The sequence below is a fragment of the Balaenoptera ricei genome, chromosome 5 (assembly GCF_028023285.1).
Source record: "Balaenoptera ricei isolate mBalRic1 chromosome 5, mBalRic1.hap2, whole genome shotgun sequence".
In the NCBI taxonomy this organism is placed as follows: Eukaryota; Metazoa; Chordata; class Mammalia; order Artiodactyla; family Balaenopteridae; genus Balaenoptera; species Balaenoptera ricei.
Genome location: NC_082643.1, coordinates 54834844 through 54860719, shown reverse-complemented (window position 1 = coordinate 54860719; position 25876 = coordinate 54834844). Strand labels below are relative to the sequence as shown.

Here is a 25876-nt window from a genome sequence, read left to right as displayed (position 1 = left end):
CCTAATCAACACTACAGATTTTTTTCCACAGACCTACTGCTAGAGGGAGAAAGAAAAGATCGCATTCTAGTAGCTCATACGGCTATAGACACCAGTTCTTATAGCTCAATACATTCAACCACATATGAAAATACATTTCTATTTAGGTCGTAATAAGGAAGATGTTAAGCTGGTTGACTGAATCATGCTCTTATAGGATGATAAAAGCAAACAACTACAAATTAACCATTTCTTCTTATAATAATATACCAGGACTTGATGTAATAAAAATGTACTAGGTTGATTCACACACTCCAAAATAAATACTCTTAGGTAATCTTCAGCCTGAAACAAACCTTCATTTATTGACTACTTACAGTACAGTGATTCCGTATCTTAGCTGGTAATCAAAGATGGTTATGTATTAAGTGAGAGAAGACTTAATCTCTCTTCCAGATACCACCTCTCAGAAATCTGGGCTAATTAAACTTTAAGAACTAGAATTGCATCTCCTGGTAACCACGTGACAGTCGTCACCCTGAGAACAGGAACAAGGCAAAGAAAACATACAGGACTTTGATTCTCCTACACAGGTACACATAAAGTTAGTTTATTAATGACTACATTTTGAAGCCAGCCATTTTGATCCAATATTTAAATAACAAGCTGTTTAATATTAAAGCAGAAAGTACTGCCACAATGTGACAGAAATACAGCTTTATCCATAATCCTTTCACACGATTATACGTTAAATGCTATTTTTAGTTAAGCAAGGCACCCCTACTTGTTCTAAAATATGGGATGTGCTACCCCACTGAAAAAGCAAATGAGGAGACTCAGATTTTTTCCTATCTAGAGCTGGTTTAAATTCAAGTGAAGCCATTAATGTCCTTACCAGTCAGGACTGTTATGACATGTCACTTCACAGTACTGAGACTAACACACACCTTAAGGTCTACCCCAAAATCAAAAACAGGTGGGGGGCAGGGGGTCAGACAACTTTTACATTAAGACTATAATTGCCTCCTTAATTATACAGGCACCAATGTTAAATGCCTTTAGTATAAGGCTTAGAAAGGCAAAACATTTCTAAAGACATAAAACTGCCAAATTGTTGTCATTTACACTCACTAACCTGTGGTATTTATTTTTTGTTTTGATTGTTTTTTTAAAATTCCTAACCCTATCTAAGTAACCAAATACGCCTAAAATTAAAATAACTCTGCCAAACCATAATGGTTCAAAGGTCTGAAACCTTTCCTTGCTTTGGTGAGTATTTGGTTAAAATAATCAGTATTTCGTTCCATGAAAAGTTTCTCATCAGAGCTCTTAATTCACAGGCAAAAAACAAAACCTCAAACAGATCATTTTTAAAATGGGAGAAAGATTTTAAAGGACAGTGCTGAATAAAAATATGTAGTCTTTACACTGGGTCACAAATCGTCTATGAAAACTGTTTAATCATTTAAAATAAAGACCAGATTTTTAAATCAGATCCTGGACAGTTTAAACAAAAAAGTAAATCTGTGGTTTATTTCATAATCCCAAACTGAATCTTTCCTTCTTCTTTCTAAACAGTCTGTTATGGAATTTTTCTTATAAGCAATTAACCCAAAACCCCCAAATGGTTTCTCTAGCAGTTGCTGCTAAAAAACTGGAACTTTAGATCCCATGTCCAAGAAAGATGTGCAAATGAAATGCTTCTTGCTTCATCCTGAAAATAAAACAAAAAAATGTTGCATGCTTACTCAAAATGAAAAAGTGTTGTGCACGTTCCCATACCATTTAAAACTACAAATTCAATAGTTTTTTTTCTTTCTGATTTACTGCAAGTTATCTGACAAACCAATTAAGCCAAGGTGAAGAATATTAGGTAGGCATTAAGTGTTTGCAGCCTGGTATGAAGATAGCAGATTTTCAGAGTTGGGCACAGAATTTATTTTGCATAGATTTTAGCTAATGTAAATACTTAAGTCCCACGAGATTGTGGGACTTTATATCCAAAAATAGCCTATGACAACTATAGTAAAGAAATGCCCCATGTGTTTTCAAGAAATCACTACAGGTAAGTGTCTTAAAGGAATGCCCCACTACATGTAGAAAAATGATCACAATACAATACATTAAAAGATTTTACGGGGAAAAAGACAACACATAGCACTGAGTCAGGGAAGGGACATCAAAACATATTTAGTTGATTTGTCACAGATAAAACTCTGAAATCTATGTACTTCCTAGGACAACAATTTTCATAACACCATTTCAGGAAAAGAAGAAGTGTTACATTAAGTGTATAAATCCATGACACACCCTGGTTTCAAATATCTAAAAAATATCTTAGAACTGAGGAAATGTGTGTAAATTTTATAGGACGACAAGCTAACACAAGGCATATTTTCAGTGTATTATAATATGCAGCTACTAAAGATGAAAAGTTCTTTTTAAGCACATAGCATGATGAATGTTGGGAATGACACAAAAAGATTCTAATGGGGAAAATACTCAAAGCCACTATACGATCATAATGAATTCTATTTCCCAGGAGAATTTCATTCCTTATAGTCAGGCTTCAATTATCATTAGTTTGATGTTTATTAAAAAGAGAATGGTTTTCAACCGTATTATAAATTTGTGAGTTAATGATTAACTTATCAACTGAAAATAATTTACACAATTGCACCTCTTAAATTTACCTTATTTTCTGGAATCCCTGGAAGACTTATTTTCCTTTCGGACATGAATTCAGGAACAATTCAATATATCTATGGTCTGAGAATGACAAAAAAGGATCCGTTCTTAACCCTCTGCCTTTTGAAAGCAGATCGTTTTCACTGAGATGTTGGACACTACAGGTGTCTCTCCCCAGGCCAGCAGGGACCTCTGAAGCCTTCTTCATGACCTGGCTTTTTTTCCCAGCCCATGGTTTTTCTAATGGATATTTAGGACTTTTGTAATCTCATAGCTATCCAAGCTCCACTTCCTAAATTTTAAGAACTTTAATCAAAAGTTAAATTGAAGGTACTGTTTGTAGACACTTAACACCCATGAAAGCCCAGCCATCATGACAAATCCCTGAGTGTTGTCTTCAGAAAATGATGCTGGTCATGACAGCTTCAGCATCTCCTGTTTTTTGATGCTCAGCTCCCCCTGCTGATCTCAGAGTTTCCTGGCTTCTCCTTCCCCCACCTCATCCCTTTGCTGTCCTGTGTAGTGATCTGGTGAGAGAAACTCCTGCTTACTCCCCCACCCCTACCTCTACCCCCCTGCACTACATATGAGTTTCAAGATTTATTATTGCAATAAAAGTGCTTTATGCTGGCTTTTCTCAAAACAAAAAAACAAAAAAACCCACAAAAAACAGAGAAAGGCATTTGTAAACAAAGATAGACATCAAAAATAACAACAAAAACCATGGGCAGCACTTACGAACATGGGACCGATCCTTGAGCATAGCTGCAACAGCGTCCTCATGAGTATCGAAGTGCACATCAGCTTCTCCAGTGGCCTTCCCACTGGAACTGTATTCCATGGTGATTCTAACAGGCTTCAGTGGAGCAAAAAACTACACAACAAACAAAGGAAGCCAAAAGGAACATAATGTTACTAGGTCAATTTCTAGAAGTCTGGTGGCTCTGCATTTTTCTTTCAGACTTTGATTCATACACCTGATAAATTTATTTTTAGGAAATCTCTTTAAGCAACAACGTAATTACACATCTACCACCTCTTCTGGCTCTTCTGATCTTCTGAGAACTCACGGTTACATTTCAAATATCTGTTCACAGAGAACTTAAACTATATATACAACACAATAATATACAATAGTTATCAAACTTTTCTTTATACCAACAAGGACCACTTTTATTATTCCTCCCACACACCTCCTTTCCCGTTTCTAAAAACTGTCCGTCAAATATACTTCATTTCTTTTTTTTTTTTTTTAATTATTTATTTATTTATTTATTTGGCTGCACTGGATCTTACTTGTGGCATGTGGGACCTTTAGTTGTGGCACGTGGGATCTAGTTCCCTAACCAGGGATCGAACCTGGGCCCCCTGCATTGGGAGTGCGGAGTCTTAGCCACTGGACCACCAGTGAAGTCCCTACACTTCATTTCTTAATAATTCATTTTTACCATGTTTTAATCAAACATGGAGCTGATAATAAGTTTCTTATCAGCACTACCTAAACAGAGCTACCACACTGCGTGGTTAATATTCCAAACCAAACCAATTCTTTAATGAGACTGTGCAACCTTCATTTGGGTAAAAATATGATTCCTAATAGGTTTTTTGAAATAATAAAGACAATTCTGAGGCCCCACTACTAACTAATTCTGAGACCCCACTACTAACTGGATCCTAGATTTGGATCTACCTTAAGCACACATCCTGGAGTTCAAGAAGTCAATAAGGACTTCGTTATTTCATCTTTTCATTTCATAGAGTATCTATCATAAAATGAAAATATTTTAAAAATTCCTTTTCTCAAAAATCAGGGAAGCTGGATGCAAGAAGACTATATGGTGTAATGATAACTCCAGGCATTTAGGAGTACTAGATTTGTGTTTAGTACATAACTGCCCTGTGACAAATGCTCTCGGAGTCTCTTTCTTAAACTCAAAGATGAATGGGTTGAGGGACTTCCCTGGGGGCGCAGTGGATAAAACCCTGCTCCCAATGCAGGGGGCCCTGGCTCGATGCCGCAACTAAAAGTTCGCGCATGCCACAACTAAGGAGCCCACGTGCCGCAACTAAGAAGCCCACATGCCACAACTAAGACCCGGTGCAACCAAATTAATTAATTAAATAATTAATTTTTTAAAATGAATGGGTTGAACTAATTTAGAGAAAGACCAAGCTTTTTTACGTTGAATACTTAACCTACGCCATATTATTTTGCATCTATGAAATGCTATTATCCATTATACACATGACCTTAAAATGTAATAAAACCCACACCTCTCAGCCAAAGAAAATAAAACAAGCCCCCACAACTGTGGAGACGCCACCTTGCTGTCCAAAGACACTACAGAAATACTGTATTTTTCTCCTCTACCTTCCCTAAATAGAAGTTCAAAACATTACAACTTCTGTTCAAAGCTATTGAGATTGGACATCTTACGGCCACACACATTTATAATGTCTTGGGCATTGGCTTGGAAAGGCAATCCTCTCATGTGGACAAAATGTAGTGAAGACGTAGTTCCAAAATCAGCAGCCTCTGGAAGCTTTTCTGACATCTCCTTAGGCAATTCTAAGAAGTGGGACAAAAAGCACTGTCAAGAACATAAACACTTCAAAAGTTATCAGCAGATTATAATTAGGAATGACCTTTATGACAAAATCCTCAATTACTCTCGAAATACCCTAGTAACGAAGAGGGTTTCAATTTTAAAAGCCAAGATGATCTGAAATTTCTGCTGCCTAACAAGTATCACCTGAACACTCATAAGGATTTAGTGTCTCAAACCATTACCAGATTACAAAAGAACGTACTTTTCTCTAACAACTGAGAGACGGGAAAATGATTATGAATGAAAAAATAAAGACAAGAGAAATTCCCTGAGTTACAGTCACTTTAAAAAAAAAAAAAAAAAAGGAATAAAAATGGTAACAGGATAATCCTAGAGCACAAACTTAAAAAGTATTTATCAAACTTTAAAGATTCCAAATGTTGCTTTGAGATTAAGAATCAAAGGAATAATTAAACACAGAGGCAAACAAAACACCTTACTTTAGTCAACAATCCTGCTCTCTACACACATCTTTTCTGATCTTAAGTTTAAATGCTGACATCTTACTTCTTTTTGTTATATATGTGCAACCCAGGTTTTGACAAAGAATCTGCAAAAATGATTAAATTAAAAAAAAAACCTATGAAATAATTAAGACCTTCTGCATGTATAGTCAACCCTCCATATCTGTGAATGTGGAACCCGTGCATATGGAGGGCTGCCTACGGGACTTGAGCATTCATGGATTTTGGTATCCGCGGTGGGTCCTGGAACCAATCCCCTGGGGATACTGAGGGACGACTGTATTCATAGCACATACTACACTCAAAGACATATTAAACATTTAACTCAATTCCCTTTGTCCTATAATCTACAATCTGATACAACATGGTCATAAAAAAAAAATTTTTTTTAACAAATATCAAAACGTACAAGGCAGACCCAATGAGTTTCAATAAGAGGCAAATCCTTACCTATTTCCTTCTCACTTTCAAAAGCCGTCATGGGTCGGATATCCTCACTTACTTCATGTTCTTCAAAGACCATTTCTGGCTCAGTTATATACTTAGCAGTGGGAGAAGATGCCATTTTCTTTCCCTTATGAGAACCAACATGTGTTCGAACTTCATTCCTTCTGCTTGGAAATATCTCTATATATCTATGTCAAAGCAAAAGTGAACAGGCATAAATGGTACAAAGTAACTTTACATTGAACTCTTTTAAAATAAAACATGCAGGGCTTCCGTAGTGGCGCAGTGGTTAAGAATCCGCCTGCCAATGCAGACGGATCTTGCCGTGTCCCGGAAGATCCCACATGCCGAGGAGCAACTAAGCCTGTGCGCCACAACTACTGAGCCTGCGCTCTAGAGCCCTCGAGCCCCAACTACTGAAGACCGTGCGCCTAGAGCCTGTGCTCCGCAACAAGAAGCCACCGCAATGAGAAGCCCGCGCACCGCAACAAAGAGCGGCCCCCGCTTGCCGCAGCTGGAGAAGGCCCGTGCACAGCAACGAAGACCCAACGCAGCCAAAAATTTTTTTTTAAATAAATTAAAATAAAACATGCATACATATTATTTCCGACAGCTAACAAACACAGGTGTCCAAAGACAACAAGTGGGGCATAAAGTAAAAATGGACATAGATATTCACCCATGAAAAAGTACTCTCAACAGAGCAGGTCACTGATTTAATCCTCCCCAAGATAAGTTTTCTTCATATACATTTTAACAATGTTTTCTACCCTGTTTTGCTTCATGCGGACAAATATGCAAAGGTTAACTGTGTATATGAAAAGAATCTAGTAAGAAAGGTTTCATTTTGTTTTTTACAGTTGATTAACAATCAATCTCTTGAGGTCTTACAATTCAATTCTGTGAAAATTAATCGTATGTGTTTAAGATATTAAAAGTCACAGTATATGAGGAGCTAACTTCTCCCAGGACTTCACTAAGAGGCTAATGAGAATTAATGAACTAAATGTCAATTCTAACTTGCTATCTGTTTGGCTGTGGAACTGTTAAATCCAAGCTTCTGGAACCAGTTTTATTTTTCTCAACAATACTTTTCCAAATTGTACAAATCCTTTGCATTTGCAGACCTAGATGTGAAACATTCCTTAATTTACTGAAGAGATCTATACACTGCCTTGATGTTCCGACATAAAAACATATTATTGACGTGTTCCCAGTTATAAGAAAATATGAAGAGTACTGAAAGAAAATTAAGGGGGTGTGTGTGTGTCTTGCATGTACTTTCTTCATTAACAATTTTTTAATAAAGACCTTTGAACCAATTCTATACGTAGGTCCTGAAATAGAATGACTTTGGAATGACTTTTTTAAACTTCAAAGAAGTCAAGAAAAAAGGTCAGAAAACGAGCAAGACAATGAATTAAAATTTGACAATTTTGAGTACTCCCCCAAACTTAAAACACAAATGAGCACACACAAGAAAAATAAAATAAAAGAGAAAAAGAAGAAAACTAAACAAAACAACACAAATGAACTCAACCCATCACTACGTGTATCCTAGTGTGATGTGATATGCAGTATACAGTATCGTCTATAGAGTATCTATATCAAAACTGTTAACCTGAATCAATCTAAGACTTTAGGTCTAACTTCCAGTTTTCAGGAAATAATAGAGAATACAAAGGAACAAGTTAAGTGACACCGTGAGGAAGCAAAAGGATAAACACAGAACGTGAGACACTGTACAGGACAACTGACTCAATTTCTTCAAAAGCCAACTGCATCTTGGAAAGGGGGAGGGGGGCTTCCCTGGTGGCACAGTGGTTGAGAATCTGCCTGCCAATGCAGGGGACACAGGTTAGAGCCCTGGTCTGGGAGGATCCCACATGCCGCGGAGAAACTGGGCCCGTGAGCCACAACTACTGAGCCTGCGCGTCTGGAGCCTGTGCTCCGCGACAGTGAGAGGCCTGCACACCGCGATGAAGAGTGGCCCCCACTCGCCACAACGAGAGAAAGCCCTCGCACAGAAACAAAGACCCAACACAGCCAAAACTATAATTAATTAATTAATTAATTTTTTTTTTTAAAAAAAGGTCCACATCGAAAAGGGGGAGGGGAATTCCGATGGCCCAGTGGCTAGGACTCCATGCTTTCACTGCCGTGGGCCTGGGTTCAATCTCTGGTCAGGGAACTAAGATCTCGCAAGCTGCTCCGTGAAGCCAAAAGAAAAAATAATAATAATAAAAAGGGGGAGGGAACATAAAAATAAAGGAAATGGGGATTTGCTCTAATTGAAGAGAAATGGAAGCATAACAATCAAATACAACATATGGACCATGTCTAGATTCTGGTGAGGGAAAAAAAAAAAAGCAACTGGAGAAAGACATTTTGGGTATAAATGGGAAAATGTGATTACAGACTGGCACTAGATAATAAATTATCGCTAATTTTGTTAAACGTGATAATATTGGGATCATATAAAAATGTTTTCTTAAAGATGCATACTAAAAAAACAGATGCAGCAAATACAACAAATGTTAAGAATTTGTTAACCTAAGTGATGGGCATTTGACAGCTCATCATACTACTCTCTCTACTTTTTCTGTGTTTAGATAATTTTATAGTCATATTACACTGCATTCATCAAAACGACCCAAGGTATTGGCCAATATGATCCTTCTGCATCATTAGTTATCTGCTTCACTCACCGGTTGCCAATTTCTTCCCTGTGTTTCAAAAGGGCTTGGTTGGCCATTTCTGGTTCTTCAAACTGCACATAGGCTTCTCCTGTTTTTCTTCTCCCTCTATAATCCATGACAAAAGTAATGTCTACTATGTTCAGTCCTAGGATGTCGAAAAGTTATTACAAATTAGTGCTGCTAACAGGAGCATTTTTATTCTTAGACTTAACACATTCATTCACATACTAAGAATTTTTTTAAAATTTTATTAGTAAAATTGTGGGGCTATTTTGCCAGTCCCAAAGCTGAATTCATGCCTAATGGGAAGAAAATTATTATGCAGCCAAAAGCTAATAACACCCACACATTCCCAGAACATTTAGGGTCCAAGCAGTCCATCTAAAACACACAATTCGGTTTTTTGCCATTAGTTGTATACAGAGATTTAGACTAACATCACTACTGGTGCATATTTTACCCCTAAGAATTAGATGATAATGCTTCTTTTTTTTTTTTTTTTTTTTTTTTACACGGCCGTGCTGTGCAGCTTGCAGGATCCTACTTCCCTGACCAGGGACTGAACCCGCACCCTCAACAGTGAAAGCACAGAGTCCTAACCACTGGACTGCCAGGGAATTCCCTAGATGTTAATGCTTTTAAATCATATAAATCACTATTGTCTAAGACAAATATAGCTACTCTCATGACAGGATATTTTCCTCAATAGTAAAAAAAAAAAAAACAAAACTCTACATTAAATTATTTTGAAATATGACACCCCCCCAAAGATCAGCGTTTTAGGTCAAAACACTTATATAATCTATAAATATTGGCAATCCAAGTGAAGAGTTCTCCCCTGAACAACCTAATATAACTGCATGCAGTTACCAGGAAAAGGTTCACCTAAGATAAAGAAGGAAACAATGGGGGGAAAAGGTATGAGGCCCCAAACACGATATAACTGAAAAGCACCTGCGAAGAAGTCTATAATGTCCTTCTCATTGCAACTGTAAGGAAGTCCTCTCAAGCGAACCACGCCATCATTTACCACAGGTGTAGATTTGACATGCAGGCTCTTCATTAAGGCATCCACATCTTCATTGTTTATCTCATATACTAAGAAAAAGAGCACAAAAGGTATGCAATATTTACATAACAAAGGAAGAAGCCATTAAAAAAATAATCACACTGGGTGGGTTATCCAGGAATCTAAAAACTAGTATTTTTAACCTTACGTACTTCTCTGGAGAAAATAATAAATGACATTTATCAAGTACTTACTATGGGCCAGCTGTAACATCACAACTTCTGAAGTAAACTGGGTCAACATCCTCATATTATAGATAAGAAACTGAGATTATTTGTGTGCTTCATTTTCACACCCTGGAAAAGGGTTTTTCATAGTATCTAACTACTTCACTATTCATAATATCTAACACAGGATCAAATGAAGCTGCCTTGAAAAGTACAGTCAATGTAATGAACCCAAAAAGCTATAACACGACTTCACATACCTTCCACATACCGCTGCCCCATGTACATGCGGTGTTTTTCTAAGGCTTTTTGCACATCCTGCTCTGACTCCATTTCAATTAAGGCATCACCCCTTCGTTTCCCATCTCTATTTAAGAGGAAGTGGATTCCATTCTCACCATTGCGAATTCTGCAGTCTGAAAGTATGTGAGTAAAATCAATTAAAACCAGAAATCAAAGTTTTAGATCAATCATACAAGTCACTAGAATTGCAATCTTCCAAAACCAAACCAAAGCAAGATCCAAAATGCCTGTCATTTTCCTTACACAAACCCCCAACACTGAAGCCATCCAAATGCTGATGAGCTGGTAGTCTCTAAAACGTTCCATGTGGAGAAATAAGCAAACCTTAGCACAAAAACTTATGACCCCCTGATCATTAAATGGCAAATCAGGCTAGGCTCAATACAAAATGTAATATGGACTTCCAAATGCTTCTACAATCAGTTTCAAATCACTTAAGGAATTAAAATATGGTTTATGCATAAGTGTCTTCTTTCATTATGATCATATCCATAAGAACTCTAATATATCTCCTGTAAGAATAACTTAACTTTTCCCCCTTTTCATTAAAGAAAGACATCCCCATACTGCACACTACTTATATTGGGAGCAAGCTGAAGATGTAAGTGGCTTTATAAACTGCTTGATCCACACAAATGCACATCAGGTACTTAATACAGTGTTAACATTGTTTTATAACATTTAAGGCAACATCTTCTAAAGGCTTCTTAAGAGGGAGGAAAATTAAAAATCAGTCAGATGCAGAAACTTTAACTACAGATGCATAAACCTTCAAACATGTTATTAAGGGAATTATATCACTTGCTAAGTGATCTTGTATTCTAAATGTATGTTATTACATAAAAAGCTACTCAACCTATATTCTCACTAACATATTCCCGCTAACAGGTTTCACCTTTTGATACGTACATATTAAAACTTCAGAGAAAACTGGTTTTGCATCATGTAGTTTTAACATTAAAATTTTTTCGGTATTCAACCTGGTATATATGACAAATGATACACATGATGTCACTATGCATATGTAACCAGCCAGAATGAGACAATTCCCATCCATCAAATAAGATGTCTAGAGCATAGCCTAACTTGAATTTTATGGGACTACCTTTCAGTCAGATGAAATTACATATTCAAAACATACATAAAATATACCTGAGAAAAAGCTAAGCACATCTTCTACAGTGCACGACCACGGTAATCCTTGAGCTCGAATGAGATAAACGTCATCCACTTCCTCTCCTAACTTGGACGGAGGCAATTCATATTCAGGGAGAGGTGGAAGGTCTTCCAGGTAGGTAGTTTTGGACTCCTTCCAAGAGAAATGAAGAAATGTAGAAATATTTCTTGAACAACCTACTTAGAAAATTTATTTTCAAAGTTTATTTCTACAAATTAACACCCTGGATATTATTCTTTGGGGACCATTAGTATTTCAGAGGCAAGAAGTAAAATTCACAAATCTAACTCATCCTATCTTGGCTTAAATTTTACATACTAAAGCAACAAGCATGTATATATAGCCTAATGGTTTGGCAGGACATCAATTTTATTCCAGGCTTGTTTTTAAGTCCATCAGTCCTGAAGTACACCTCATAATAGTGTTTTAGTTAAGGCAGGACAACAGGGATCCCTTCAATTTAACAAATATGTATCTCCTAATCACAGCACACCATAATTAGGCCCTCATCTCAAAAAGCTTACCATCCAGACTAAGACAAGCACACAAGACAGATGCTTTAAGGGCTATAATTAAGATACAAGATATTATAGAAATTCAAAACAGAGCACCAACAGAAGAATCAAGACATGATACGAGATGAGCCTTGAAGGAAGGCTAGAATTCTGAGAGCAATATATAAAGGATAGGCATTCCAGTTTGAGAAGTGAGGGGAAGAAACAGTATGAACAGAAGCCCATTTGCAAAACAGCAATAATTCCATTTGGCTAAACTGTAGGGTACAATTGGGAGCCAAAGAAGATGAGCTGGCAAAAAAAACTGGGTACCACACAGCAGAGGGATTGAGTGTTGAGCTCAGTGTGTGTCGTTAACCTGGTAGGCAAAGGGGAGCTAATAAAAGACATTTAGAAGTGTGTAAATCAACAAGACAGCAGGAGGCTTGGAAAGATTAATTTGTCAACTGGTATGTCAGATCAAATGAATAAGGGAAAGATCATAAAAGGCAACAGCAGTAGTGTGAGGTAACAGGAGCCTAAGACATACCCAAAGAACTCTATTTCACGACACTAAAAAAAAAACCGGAATGTTGTAAGATTTCAACAAGCACCACAACCATAACCAGGGAAGACAACTCAGGTTTTAAGACTTGCACTCTACTAGGCTAAGGAAATAGATTCCTCTGTACCATCCTACCATTTACACGAAGACTTATGTCTAATTTTAAGGAGTCAATGATAAATGTAAACCTCTAGCAGAGGCCTCATACATTATTTAATAAGAATGCAACAAGCACTTCAATTATCAACATGGGAAGACAACTCAGGCTTTAAGTCAAGTGACTTGCACTCTATTGGGCTAAGGAGAGAGATACTTCACTCCTTTGTATATCCCCATCATTTTCATGGAGATTTACACATAATTTTATGGAATCAATAATAAAAGCAAGCACAGAGGCTTACTTACTAGCAGAGGCTGAACAGATATCATTATGCTAGTCAAATTCACAGAAAAAAATAATCAAGTAAAGAGAGTAACCAGGTCACAAAGGCTTATTAGATAGTTTTTCTGTTGTTGTTGTTGTTTTTAATAAGGGCAACATTCCCCATTTTCCCAGAATTCCATAAGCATCACAAGCTTTCACTGAAAAGGGCAGCAGAAAGTACTGGGCCAGGATTCAAATCAATTAGCTCGGCCACTGGCAGACAGCGGCCATGCTGATTAGCTTCCCAGTTTCCCTAAGTTCAAGGAAAAGCACAAATTGAATTAACATAAATATGACCCAAGGCATCAGGAACATGGTAGTCAAAAAGTGTGCGGACATTTCCCAGATGCCACGTAACAAGCAGAAAAGAAAGCCTCTTACGAGGCACAAAATATTTGCAATATGAGTACTTAAAGCACACACTGACTCAAAAAAAAAAAAAAAAAAAAAAATACTGTAGACTCACTCCTGGGTCCCCAAACCATCGCCTCAGCCCCAGACGCCTCCTCTCCTCGGTCCCCCTCCCCCAGTGTCATAGTCTCCAAACTGTCCTTCCCATCGGCGGTGACCCATGGTCCTAAAGGACCTTCTGTCAGAGGAAGTGAAGGTGCAGAGGTGACCTTCAGTAACTGGGGCAGCCCGCCTTTCCCAAGGGACACGAGAGCGAGGAGAGCGCTGGGGACCAGCCTCCCTCCTCACGAACCCAGTCCACGCAAGTGTGTGCGTGAACCTTCGTAGCAGCGGGCCGCGAGGCGCACCAAGGGCCGCCCAGGCCTAGTGCTCGGGCGGCACGGAGAGTCCCAGCCCTCCGGGGGTCCGGCCTCCCAACTTCACCACCAGCGGGCGGAGAGCGACAGAGATGCGCGGTGGGGGCGTCAACAGCCTCGCAAAACCTACCATGGGCGGGCGGGAAACAAGGCCTCAACATTCACCCCCAGCCACACTTACACTGCCCAACCGACCACAGACTCAAGAGGAGAACAAAACAAGGAGAAAACCCGAGGGCTGGGAGAGCGTCCGTTATTCTGGGGCCCAATAGGAGGGCTGGGAGGGCGGGGGTGGGAACGGGCGGGGGGCTGTGGCGCGTGCCGTGGCTCCCCGGGCGCGCGCGCGCGAGGCGCACGCGGAGGGGCGCGGGGGCGCGTGCGCGCAGCCGGGGAAGGGTCCCGCGCGCGGCCCCTCTCGGCGCCCACGTACCTGGCTGTAACCGCGCGCCGGGCCCGCCGCCGCCGCCGCCAGCGACTGCGGCAGCAGAGGGGCGCGCAGGGCCGGGTAGGAGGCGGCGGCCGCGGCGGCGGCGGAGGCGGCCGCTGGGGGAGGCCCCGCCAGCCTCCCGGCCGGCACAGGCCCAGTATGGAGGCCCCGCGTGTGAGAGGCGGCGGCCGCGGCGGCCCCGAGCAGCAGCAGCAGGCGGCGACGGCCCGAGACTCCCGAGGGGAATGAGCCGGCGGCCGAGTAGAAGGGCAGGCAGGCGGCGCCGGTGCGCCGGCAGCTGCTGCAGTTGCAGCCGCAGCCCCGGAGCAGCGCCCCGAGGACCCAGCGCGTCCCGGCCATGGACTCCGGAGGCGGCGCGGGGCCTGAAGGCGGCTGCGGCTGCAGCGTGAGCGGAGGGGAAGTGGAATCCAGGGCCGGGGAGGGGTTGCCGGGCACATGCGCCGCCGGCACCAGGGGCAGCGGCGAGTCGGGAGGAGGCGGAGGAGAGCGCGCTGCTCCGCCCGGTCTCCGCCCTCGGGGCGGGGCGGGGCCGGTATGATCGCCCGGTTATTCTTTCACTCGTTGGAAACTGAGGCCTGAAGAGGACGAGGCTTCCTTCTCTGGAGGGCTGAGCCCTGGAACGGAGATCTACCGACGCTCTGCACTTTCTCCCCAGTCTTGTGACGTGAGGGGCAAAAGGGCCGTTTCTGGAAGGAATTGTGATACTCTGGTTATAAAAAGAGGTTGGGGTAATACTGGCGGAGATTTAATAACGGCCCCTCCCCGCCCCCCCCCCCCCCAGCTTGGGTTATGTGCGGAAAGCCAGCTTTGTTTTAAAATGAAATCTATAGATACTTGTTATATGTTAATAACAAATACAGGTATTCCTCCGCTGTTAGAAAGTTCACAACAGGCCGCTTCGCTTTTACGGAAGACCCATATTAGTACCTATTTTTGCTAGTGGAAAGAAATGTGATTTTCACTTTTATGGGAAAAGTCGAAAATTGAAAATAGCAGTCAGCGTTTGTTTTGCAGCAGCCGTAGTAGAGGCTGCAGTGACATCGCCAAGCTCCGTCTTGGGAAACTGTACTCAGCATCTCCCTGCCATAGCTTTGAACTGTGTATTTGAACATCTGTGCTTTATTTCCTTAGCAAGATGTCTTCTAGGGTAATTGCTTCCTCACTTTATGCCATTTTGGCTTCCAAAAGGTTTCATAGGAACGCTCTGCTTTCGGACAGCAGGTGAAACCTGTATAACAAAGATTAAAGCCTCTCCTGAGGATTCAGGAATAGACAGGCAGAGGTTTGCGAAGAAATGGTTGTGCAGTTTTCCTCCTCCTGTGGCCAGGACCCCTCTCAAGGAAGTTCAGAGAGTGAAAAATAGAAAAAGCTAAAATTTTTAAACTTTATTGTGGAAAATCTCAAAGGAAAGTATAATAAACTTCTAGAATTGCAGAAATTCTATCAACATTTTTTCATTCTTGTTTCATCTCTCTCCTGTTTAAAATATCTGGAATATCTTAAAGCAAACCCCAAAGATCATGTCAGTCATCCTTTCAGCATTCATCTTAAGCTGATAATGACTTAAAGGGGAAAAATGTCATTCAGATTAGTTGCGTTAAAAAAAATTCAACTGAGTAAAATTTAAAGATATTGGCTTTATCCAACAATTCAGGAATTGGGCAGCATCTCATCTAGCAGGTAAAAAGGAGCTGTATAAAATGAAAGACTTTTATAGGCCGAAGAGGGCGGGACAAAGAAATCATACTAGCAAAAAGTGAACTGGTTGTGTGAAGGTCGCTTTCCTTTAGGGTGTAGTTGGGGTCTATCAGGAAGACTACCTCACTAGTGCTGATCAGGTAATTCCTGACTGACTAGTTTAAGATTCCATTTCTGCAAAAGCCCAAAAGTGTAATTAGGTTTGGTGATGTGGGGCTTAGCATAAGTGACTCCATTTTGGACCTATTTTGTTTTTAACAGCTGGTTTAAAGTATTAAAGATTATTGCATTTAAAGTTTGATTGTTTACTCTGGCCTACTTTTAGGGAAAGGAACGTTCAGTATTTCCTAGAAAACCCTTTCCTCACCAAAAAAAGTGAAGAACAGGAAAAAATCTGATTGGCTTGGCTCTATGGACCTGGAGTATCAAAGAGAAGGGAACTTCTGCAAGATTTAGGAATTCTAGAGATTGTTTTTTCCTTAGATTTCCCATTCAAGAAGGAAAATGGGTTAGCTCTTCATAACAGATGATCACTACTACAAATCACAATTTGTGGACATGTTAGGGATTCTGTCCATATTTACAGAATCTTGCCTTCATCTTCTTACTAGCCAAAACCATCATCCATATTATGTAATTCTGAGTGGATTAGAAACCTAAATACTTAGAGTGAAATCTTACAGATTATAATCAGGAGTAACACCTAACTACCAAAATGGAAAGCTTTAGTTTTTATTTAGAGGATGTTGGGAGAAAATAAAAGAGAAAAACTAACTTTGAACACTTATTCATTCATCTAACAAACACTTATTAAGTGTTTTTTGTGTCCCAGGCACTGTGCTATGCTCCATGCATTCAGGGATACAATAATAAGTTTACAGACTAAATATCAAAATGATGTTTAGACTTACATATGTCTAGATTACATAAAGAGAGAATAGCAAATTTTGAAAATTGAAACTAATGTCTTATGGAACACCAGATTTTAAAAGTTGTGTTAATAAATATTATTTTAAACCCAAATAACTATAACTAGTCCTCTTCAGTGCTAAATTTTATTATGGAAATAAAAAGACTCTTGAACAACAACAAAAAACTACATTGAGAGACTTCTTGAGTAGGGTTATGACAATGGAGATGAAGCGAAGAGGGAAGATTTGAGAGATTTTTTTAGGAGGTAGAATCAACAGAATTTGAGGCTAGATTAGAAAGGAGGGGATAGGGCTTCCCTGGTGGTGCAGTGGTTGAGAGTCTGCCTGCCAATGCAGGGGACACGGGTTCGAGCCCTGGTCTGGGAAGATCCCACATGCCGCGGAGCAACTGGGCCCGTGAGCCACAACTACTGAGCCGGCGCGTCTGGAGCCTGTGCCCTGCAACGGGAGGGGCCGCGACAGTGAAAGGCCCGCGCACCGCGATGAACAGTGGCCCCCGCTTGCAGCAACTAGAGAAAGCCCTCGCACGAAACGAAGACCCAACACAACCAAAAATAAATAAATAAAAAATCCTTCCCCCCCCCAAAAAAAATCAATTACATTATAAAAAAAAGAAAGGGGGGATAGTGTTTTCTGTTATTTTGTTATTATTTAGAATTTGGAGGGATGGATGGCGATGACTTTCATCCCTGGGAAAGTTTAGAATTCAATATAGATATATTGGAAGCAAATCAACCCCATTTTGGGTTAAGCCAGAGAAGTCTGTCCTAGAAATATTCATTCAGGAGTTGTCGGTATAAATGAAGCTGCTGGTTGAATGAGATTGCTAGGACTAAGTTTAGAATGAGAAGAAAGCCTAGAAACAAGGCTTGAGGTACTACAACACTGAATGCCCTGTAGAGGAAAATAAACTAACAAAAGGAGAGAAAGGAGCAGCAAGAGAGTTAAGAGTAAATTAAGGAAAGCCAACAGTGTTTCTGGAAGGAAATAGATAGTATTCAACAGTGTCAAGTCCTTATTAAGATCAGGACGTACTCATCAAAGTGAGGTGAGAACAGGAAAAAGTCTTGGATTTAGTGATATGGGAAGGCTTCAATAACCTTATCCACAATTGTTTGGGGGAGTGAGAGCAGAGGCCAGAAAAAAGCACAGGTGAGGAAATGGAGATAGAAGTGCAAAATAAGTTATTCTGTAGGTGAAAAAACGATAAGGCAGTAAAGGAAGTATAGGTCAAAAGTGGCTTTTGTTTTGGTTTGTTTGGATTAAACAATGAGAGTAAAGCATGCTGAAATGACGGTGGGAAAGGATTCAGGTGATAAAAATTTGAGTAACCAGAAGAAAATAGGCGTAATTGGTGTGTGGGTTCCTAGAAAGGTGAAAGAGGAGAGGCATCAAAGCTCAGAGGCAGAGATTAGCTTTAAACAGGAGAAAGCTCTTCCACCTTTTCTATGATAAATTAATCATCAAGCATACTGTTCTTCTAGTATGGTCATTTAGCACTTATTACAGTACTAAATACAGAGTAGCACTGAGAGGGTGTCAGCCTGCTTCTCTGAGGAGAATTCCTGAGGTAGAACTACTTAGTCTAAATTGGTGTAAAGAAACACTCTGGATTTGGGGGAGAGTAAGAAGGAAGGAGAAAAACAACTGCCTCCCATCACTAGGAAAGAATGTTCAAAAGAAGCCCTCTTGGCTCTAAAAAGCACATTATTAGAGCTCGGAAAGGAGCTGGGAGGGGGCAACTGTTCTAATTACTAATAAATAAATGAAGGAACTCATTTTATTGTCCATGCCCCTCAGTCCTTAAAGGTGAACACACTTTTTCTTCTGATATGCAATGAGGTTGAGTTAATCTCAAAGGATCCCACCCCACAGCCACCTTTGCATTTGAAAGAAACAAAAAATCATGAACCATGGATGTCAATAAGCCTAGGGTGGCAAAAGGAAAAGGAATTGAAGTCAAGTACCATAAAGAAATGGTGCCCATTTGTGTAACCTGTGATTAAGGTGCTATTCATCATCCAAGATTAAAGGAAGAAGTTTATTACGTTGAGTAGATACAGAGAACTTCAGGAACTGAAGCTACCAGTTACTTCCAAGGAAAGACAAAGAGGTGCATTTTATCACCACTATCACTGCTTCATTCTTTTATCTGACAAGAAAAATTGATCCACTGGATCCACAAACTCAAAGATTTGTTTCTGCTGCAGTGATGTGTTTCTTAGGTTAACTTTGTCATTTGGTCTATATTCACTATTAACAAGTCCATGCTAACCAATTTTTATCTCTCCCATAGATTGCATTTGGATAACCCTTCTGTGATGGAATAAAAATAATAATCATAATATTTATGATTGACACATAACAGACCAATAAACCTCTAAATACTGCAGCTTCTTCACTTATAAATATTAGCTTGTTAATTAAAAGCTTTTGCACAACAAAGGAAACCATAAACAAAACAAAAAGACAACCCTCAGAATGGGAGAAAATATTTGCAAACAAAGCAACTGACAAGGGATTAATCTTCAAAATATACAAACAGCTCATGCAGCTCAATATCAAAAAAACAACCCAATCAAAAAATGGGTGGAAAACCTAAATAGACATTTCTTCAAAGAAGACATACAGATGGCCAACAAACACATGAAAAGATGCTCAACATCACTAGTTATTAGAGAAATGCAAATCAAAACTATACTGAGGTATCACCTCACACCGGTCAGAATGGCCGTCATCAAAAAAATCTACAAACAGTAAATGCTGGAGAGGGTGTGGAGAAAAGGGAACCCTCTTGCACTGTTGGTGGGAATGTAAATTGGTACAGCCACTATGGAGAACAGTATGGAGGTTCCTTAAAAAACTAAAAATAGAGCTACCATATGACCCAGCAATCCCACTACTGGGCATATACCCTGAGAAAACCATAATTCAAAAAGAGTCATGTACCACAGTGTTCATTGCAGCTCTATTTACAATAGCCAGGACATGGAAGCAACCTAAATGTCCATCAACAGAGGAATGGCTAAAGAAGATGTGGTACATACATACAGTGGAATATTACTCAGCCATAAAAAGGAACGAAATGGGGTGATTTGTAGAGATGTGGATGGACACAGAGACTATCATACAGGGTGAAGTAAGTCAGAAAGAGAAAAACAAATATCGTATATTAACACATATATGTGGAATCTAGAAAAATGGTACAGATGAACCTGTTTGCAAGGCAGAAATAGAGACACAGACGTAGAGAACAAATATATGAACACCAAGGGGGGAGACGGGGGGGTGGGATGAATTGGGAGATTGGGACTGACATATATACACTACTATGTGTAAAATAGATAACTCATGAGAACCTACTGTATAGCACAGGGAACTCTACTTAGTGCTCTGTGGTGACCTAAATGGGAAGGAAATCTAAAAAAGAGTGGATATATGTATACATATGACTGATTCCTTTTGCTGTACAGCAAGAAACTAACACAACATTGTAAAGCAACTATACTCCAATAAAAAATAATTTAAAAAATAAAATACAATATACAAATCAATTTTCACTGCAAAGTAAAGGAGCTGTTACAGCGGAGGATTACTGGACTGAATGTCAATATTATGACATAGTATGAGTGTGTTTCGTGTTTGGTAATTGCAATCATTGTTGCTTTTGTTGTGGTCATCCATTTACAATGCTTGTTGTCAGTTTATTTATCTCTTGTAAAAGTAAAATACAGTGTGTGTGTGTGAGTTGTGAAAAAAAAAAGGAAACTTAAAAAAATAAATAAATAAAAATAAAATAAAATCAAATACAGAAGAAAAATAAATAAATAAAACGAGCTTGTTAAAATTAAAGTAGGTGTCTGGGAAAGAGAGTAGCTGATTCATTGTTTAAATGAAAAATACCATCAAGAAATAGTAATTAAAAAAATAAAAGGATTATCTTATATTAGTAGTCCATTTTTTCCCATGGCAATTTTTAAATGAACAAGACTGGAAACCTGAACTGGATTCCTGAGGGAATTCTCAGAATACAATGTCAACACGATTATCACAAGGAACTGATTTACTCCAAGATATATGAAGCGGTCACAAAACTGAATCCTCTGGATGCTGAGTCGGTACTACTGTGTAAAGCTCACATTGAGGATGTACGGAAAGTGGATGATGGGCTATGGCATCCTCTGGCCATATTTACAAAGATCAGGTGGTAGTGCTTTTGACTAGTCAGCAACTGAGCTGACTAGCTTTTCCTAGGAGGGCAAAAGCTAGGGTGCAACAAGAGCCAAGGCTCTGTGCATCAACCTACACACACGAGACACAAAATAACCGAGAAGCCTCTGTTAATAGGTCTCATTCTGAATAATCACCTCTTTAAAATAGGTAATGCAGAAACTTAGTGTTTAAAAAAAGTCAAGCCATGCGAGATAATATATACACACGTGTACAAGCATGTGCATACACCCGCCCCGCTCCCCCCCCCCTCACACACACAGAGTAAGGTTTGCCTCTAACCACTGGCCTCCAGTCATCCAGTTCTTCTCAAATATGTTACCAGTTTTTTGTGTACCCTTCCCATGATGGTCTGTGCAGTGTTTCATCACTTTTAAATTTGGTAATTCTGCTGTACTTGGGATTTTGACAAGTTTTCCACCTGCTGTGAAAGGACATTCTGAAGACAGTTTGTTTCTAAATTGAGAGCAAAAGGAAAAGGAAACACAATAGACAAATGGGCTTCTGTGTCACAAGGAACAAAGGACACTGGAGAAAAGAGGCATGAAATAAAGGTGATATTTGCAAGAATAATTTTTTCCCTATTTAACAATAGCTTAATTAGGAAAAACAAGACTTTAGAGTCAGTATCTGATAAAATCCTGGCTATGTCACTGTCGAGCTACATGACTTTGGTCATTACTTAATCTCTCTGAGCTTTGTTTTCCTAAATTAAAAAATAGAGATAATATTAACTACCACATAAAGTTGTGAGTTACCTGGCACATAGGAAAAAATTAAAAGTGGTGACTATTATTATTTTCTTAGGCATTGTTTAAAGGAAATGGTTATTGTTGTATTTTAATTGTTTCTTCCCTCTGATCCCACCTCAGTATTTATTTTTTTAATTGAAATGTAATTGGCATATAGTCACCTCAATATTTATTTGTTAACAATGTATCCAAGGATTTAAGACAGCTTCCTCCCTAGGAAAATAAAAGTTTCTTTGAAATAAATGCTATTGAATTAGAAAACACCAAGCTTAACACTAAACTCTGAAGAGACCTGTTTAAGCATGTCCTAGGGGCTAGGGCAGATATATATACACCCTAATGGTCTAATGGTCTGAAGGACATCAGAGGATTGAGACTCATCACTGTAAAAAGATCTTGGAAGTACCTATTTCTTTTTCTTTCTTTCTTTCTTTTTTTTTTTTTAATTGGAGTATAGTTGCTTTACACTGCTGGGTCAGTTTCTGCCGTACAGCAAAGGGAATCAGCCATACGTATACATTTATCCACTCTTTTTTTGGATTTCCTTTCCATTTAGGTCACCACAAAGCACTGAGTAGAGTTCCCTGTGCTAAACAGTAGGTTCTCATTAGTTATCTATTTTATGCATAGTAGTGTATATATGTCAGTCCCAATCTCCCAGTTCATCCCACTCCCGGAAGTACCTATTTCTTATATATTATATTTAGTCTGTTTTCCCAACTACATTTATGTATAAAACAAGGGTCTGTATCATAAGATCCTTATATCTAGCTCTCTACCTACATACCTACCTATCTGCACCATACATATATATGAGTGTGTGTATATGTGTGTGGGTTAAGGCAGGGGTCCCCAACCCCTGGGCTGAGGACCAGTACCGGTCTGTGGCCTGCTGGGAACTGGGCTGCACAGAAGGAGGTGAGCAGAGGGCGAGCAAACGAAGCTTCACCTGCTGCTCTCCATCGCTCGCATTACCGCCTGAACCCTCCCCTCCCCCGCCCCCAGTCCGTGGAAAAATTGTCTTCCGCAAAACCAGTCCCTGGTGCCAGAAAGGTTGGGGACCGCTGGGTTAAGGGATGTAATGCAGGCTTTATAGGTAACATTTCTATTTGATCAAGAGGTAACAAAAATGAAAAAGCTCATGGTAAATTGGACATTGGAGAGGACATTTTTCTAGTAAAAATATAAACCCGTATTTTAAAATAATCTTAATATGTATTTTTAATTTGACTGTATTTGTAGGCTCCATTTATAACAAACACTTACTAGAGGCTGCTATAAGTACACATATAGTACCTAATTTATATTGAAGTCACTTGAGCAAATACAATACTGTTATCATTTGTAGGATTGCATGTGAAGTGATTCATCTAATATATAATTTTACTATGATCACTTGTTATACTTCATTTACGCAAAATTACTTATTCCATCTACTATTATAATCACAAATTAATCCTCAAAGATTTCAAGGAGAAAAAAGAGTTAACTAATGCGTGGGGCCTGCTTTCTAGGTATATTTCTTCAAATAAGAACACAGGATAGTTGAAATCTAAGCTAGCACAAGGACTATCCCTGGAAAAACTCAAGAAAGTAATTGCACTTCTACCAATTCCATTCCTATTCCATTCTTACAACTTTGTGGACACCTTTTTGAGCTTCTAGGTCTACTCTCCATTCAGAATTTGTATGCTGGACTGTATTTCAATAGCCAACCCCACAGTTTTTTCCACTCATTACAATTTCTATAGGTGACAGTTATCTTGAGGGCTTACCATGAATCTGACCTCATAGATCATAGACTTAGGAGTGATCTATTCTGAGAGTCATTAATTTCAGAAATATTTATTATTGTATTTTTTGTACTAGACACTGAGAAATATATAATGAAACTAGTCCCTACTTTCAAGGCTCTCACAGTCTAATAAGGAAGATGGATAAGAAAATCAATTCCAACACACTGTATTTACTGTGATAATGAGATATATCAGGATACCATTGGACTTCAATAGAGGGACACTTTCACACTCTTATGGGTCAAAGACCATGTCAACAAAGTTGATAACAAAGTTGGATATTGAGGGAACCGATAAAGATTAGCAAAATAAAGGGAATGCTGTCCTAGGCAGAGGGAGCAGTTTTTACACAATCTCAGAAACATAAGAAGATCTAGAGAATTTAAGGAATTGCAAATGGTTTGTGGCAAGAATACTAACATAATGGGAATGATGAAAAGGCAGATCATTAAAAAGCCTTATACTTGCATCGTAAGGAATGTGAACTTTATCTGGAAGGAAATGGGGTGCCCATTGAAAGTGATATAAGCAGATTTACATTTAGAAATTGGGCTCTGGCAATAGTTCAGAAGATGAATTCGGAAGATGAATATGAGGACAAGAGACCAGAAGTAATTAGGGGGCTAATGCAATAATTCACAGGAGAAATAAGGAGTGCCTAGACCATGAGAGCAATTTCAAGAGCTGTTTGGACTGTCTTTCTATCCTGAAATTGTCCTCTATAAGCCTTATGGCAGCCCTGGGCAGAGGCTTCCAGGGAGAGGTCAAACTGAAGGAGCTAACAGACATATATCAAAAGTAAAGGCTTTCAGGACATGGAAGCAACCTGAATGTCCACCGACAGATGAATGGATAAAGAAGATGTGGCACATGTATACAATGGAATGTTAGCCATAAAAAGGAATGAAATTGAGTTATTTGTAGTGAGGTGGATGCATCTAGATTCTCTCACACAGAGCAAAGTAAGTCAGAAACAGAAAAACAAATACCGTATGCTAACGCATATATATGGAATCAAAAAAACAGTACTGATGAACCTAGTGGCAGGGCATGAATAAGATGCAGATGTAGAGAATGGACTTGAGGACACAGAGGGGGAAGGGTAAACAGGGACGAAGTGAGAGAGTGGCACTGATATACATACACTACCAAATGTAAAATAGATGGCTAATGGGAAGCAGCCACATAGCACAGGGAGATCGGCTTGATGCTTTGTGATGACCTAGAGGGGTGGGATAGGGAGGGTAGGAGAGAGGGGATATGGGGATATATGTATACATATAGCTGATTCACTCTGTTGTACTGCAGAAACTAACACAACATTGTAAAGCAATTATACTCAAATAAACATGTAAAAAAAAAAAGTAAAGGCTTTAATCCTACTTGTCACAAACTGGGGAAATATTAAACCAAAAGAGTAATTTTTGCTGTGTCAAAGGATTGTAAAGTCTTTGGGATGGAAAAAAAAAAACCAAAACGTTAAAGTTACTGAGAGATTCTAACCCAATGTTTGAATCCCCTTACAACATCCCTACTAAGTGGGGACCCAGCCCATGTTAAGTAACTCCAGTGAGAACGATCCACTATTCCATAAGAAAGGTTGCATACATTTGCTCTCATTTTTAAAAGAAAAAAGAAAAAGCAGGGAGCTTTGTAGGGACTTGCTAGTCAAGATTCCAGGTGCTATCCAGATTTTCCATTGACTTTGTTTGCATTTTCTCTTCCTGAAATTCATCTCTTTTTAGTGGTGCATAATTTATATGTAGGGCTGACTTTATGGGAAGGTAATAAAAGGAAGCTTTCCCTAAGTAATCCCATTTTGGGGGCCAGGAAGCAAAGCTTCTCCTCCCTCATCCACCCCCACTCCATGTTATCAGAGTCCCAAATTCCACCATTAGCATTTCTGAAGAAATGGCACATTAAATTAAGTCACACTAGGATGTTAATGACATATCAGATAGATTTCATTCTGACATTGGGAATCCTGAGAAGTACAGAACCACTAGCAAAGGAAAGAGCACTAAAAATGGAGAAAAGAAAAACAGTACCACAAGATGAGCCAGAGGTTCCCAATAAGAAAGACATGGAATTTGTTCAAAATACTCTTTCTAGGACTCCTCTTATTATTTTGTCACAATAGATCTGGGGCAAATTTCTGGGCGATTCTG

At 39.3% G+C, this 25876-nt stretch overlaps 1 protein-coding gene and 1 long non-coding RNA gene across 3 annotated transcripts in view; both read right to left on the bottom strand.

Moving 5' to 3' along the window:
• Window positions 1-313: 313 nt before the first annotated feature.
• GRSF1 (G-rich RNA sequence binding factor 1) lies at window positions 314-14734 on the bottom strand. 2 transcript variants are annotated; one of them, XM_059922881.1, is made up of 10 exons: window positions 14283-14734; window positions 11578-11734; window positions 10383-10538; window positions 9841-9984; window positions 8896-9031; window positions 6191-6375; window positions 5115-5236; window positions 3406-3541; window positions 2673-2748; window positions 314-1693 (listed from the first exon to the last, which is right to left on the bottom strand). In XM_059922881.1, the coding sequence occupies exons 1-9, from the start codon at window positions 14637-14639 to the stop codon at window positions 2699-2701; spliced, it is 1443 nt and encodes a 480-aa protein (XP_059778864.1). In that variant the 5' UTR covers window positions 14640-14734; the 3' UTR covers window positions 314-1693; window positions 2673-2698. The 2 variants fall into 2 exon arrangements, with proteins under 2 accessions (XP_059778864.1, XP_059778866.1); XM_059922883.1 differs by lacking the exon at window positions 14283-14734 and adding an exon at window positions 13983-14001.
• A 185-nt stretch (window positions 14735-14919) lies between these two features.
• LOC132365910 (uncharacterized) overlaps window positions 14920-25876 on the bottom strand; it is a 34415-nt gene continuing 23458 nt past the window's right edge. Inside the window, exon 3 of the long non-coding RNA XR_009503305.1 lies at window positions 14920-14986. This is a non-coding gene — a long non-coding RNA (uncharacterized LOC132365910). The remainder of the gene's footprint in view (window positions 14987-25876) is intronic.

Excerpts from the sequence above, each read along its gene's own strand:
- GRSF1 (XM_059922881.1), bottom strand. The coding sequence starts at position 14,639 with ATGGCCGGGACGCGCTGGGTCCTCGGGGCGCTGCTCCGGGGCTGCGGC. Across the intron at positions 10,539-11,577 it reads TGTGCTTAGCTTTTTCTCAG|ACTGCAGAATTCGCAATGGT; the intron begins GTATATTTTATG and ends ACATACTTTCAG. Across the intron at positions 2,749-3,405 it reads CAAGGATCGGTCCCATGTTC|ACCATAGATATATTGAATTG; the intron begins GTAAGTGCTGCC and ends TGTCATTCTCAG.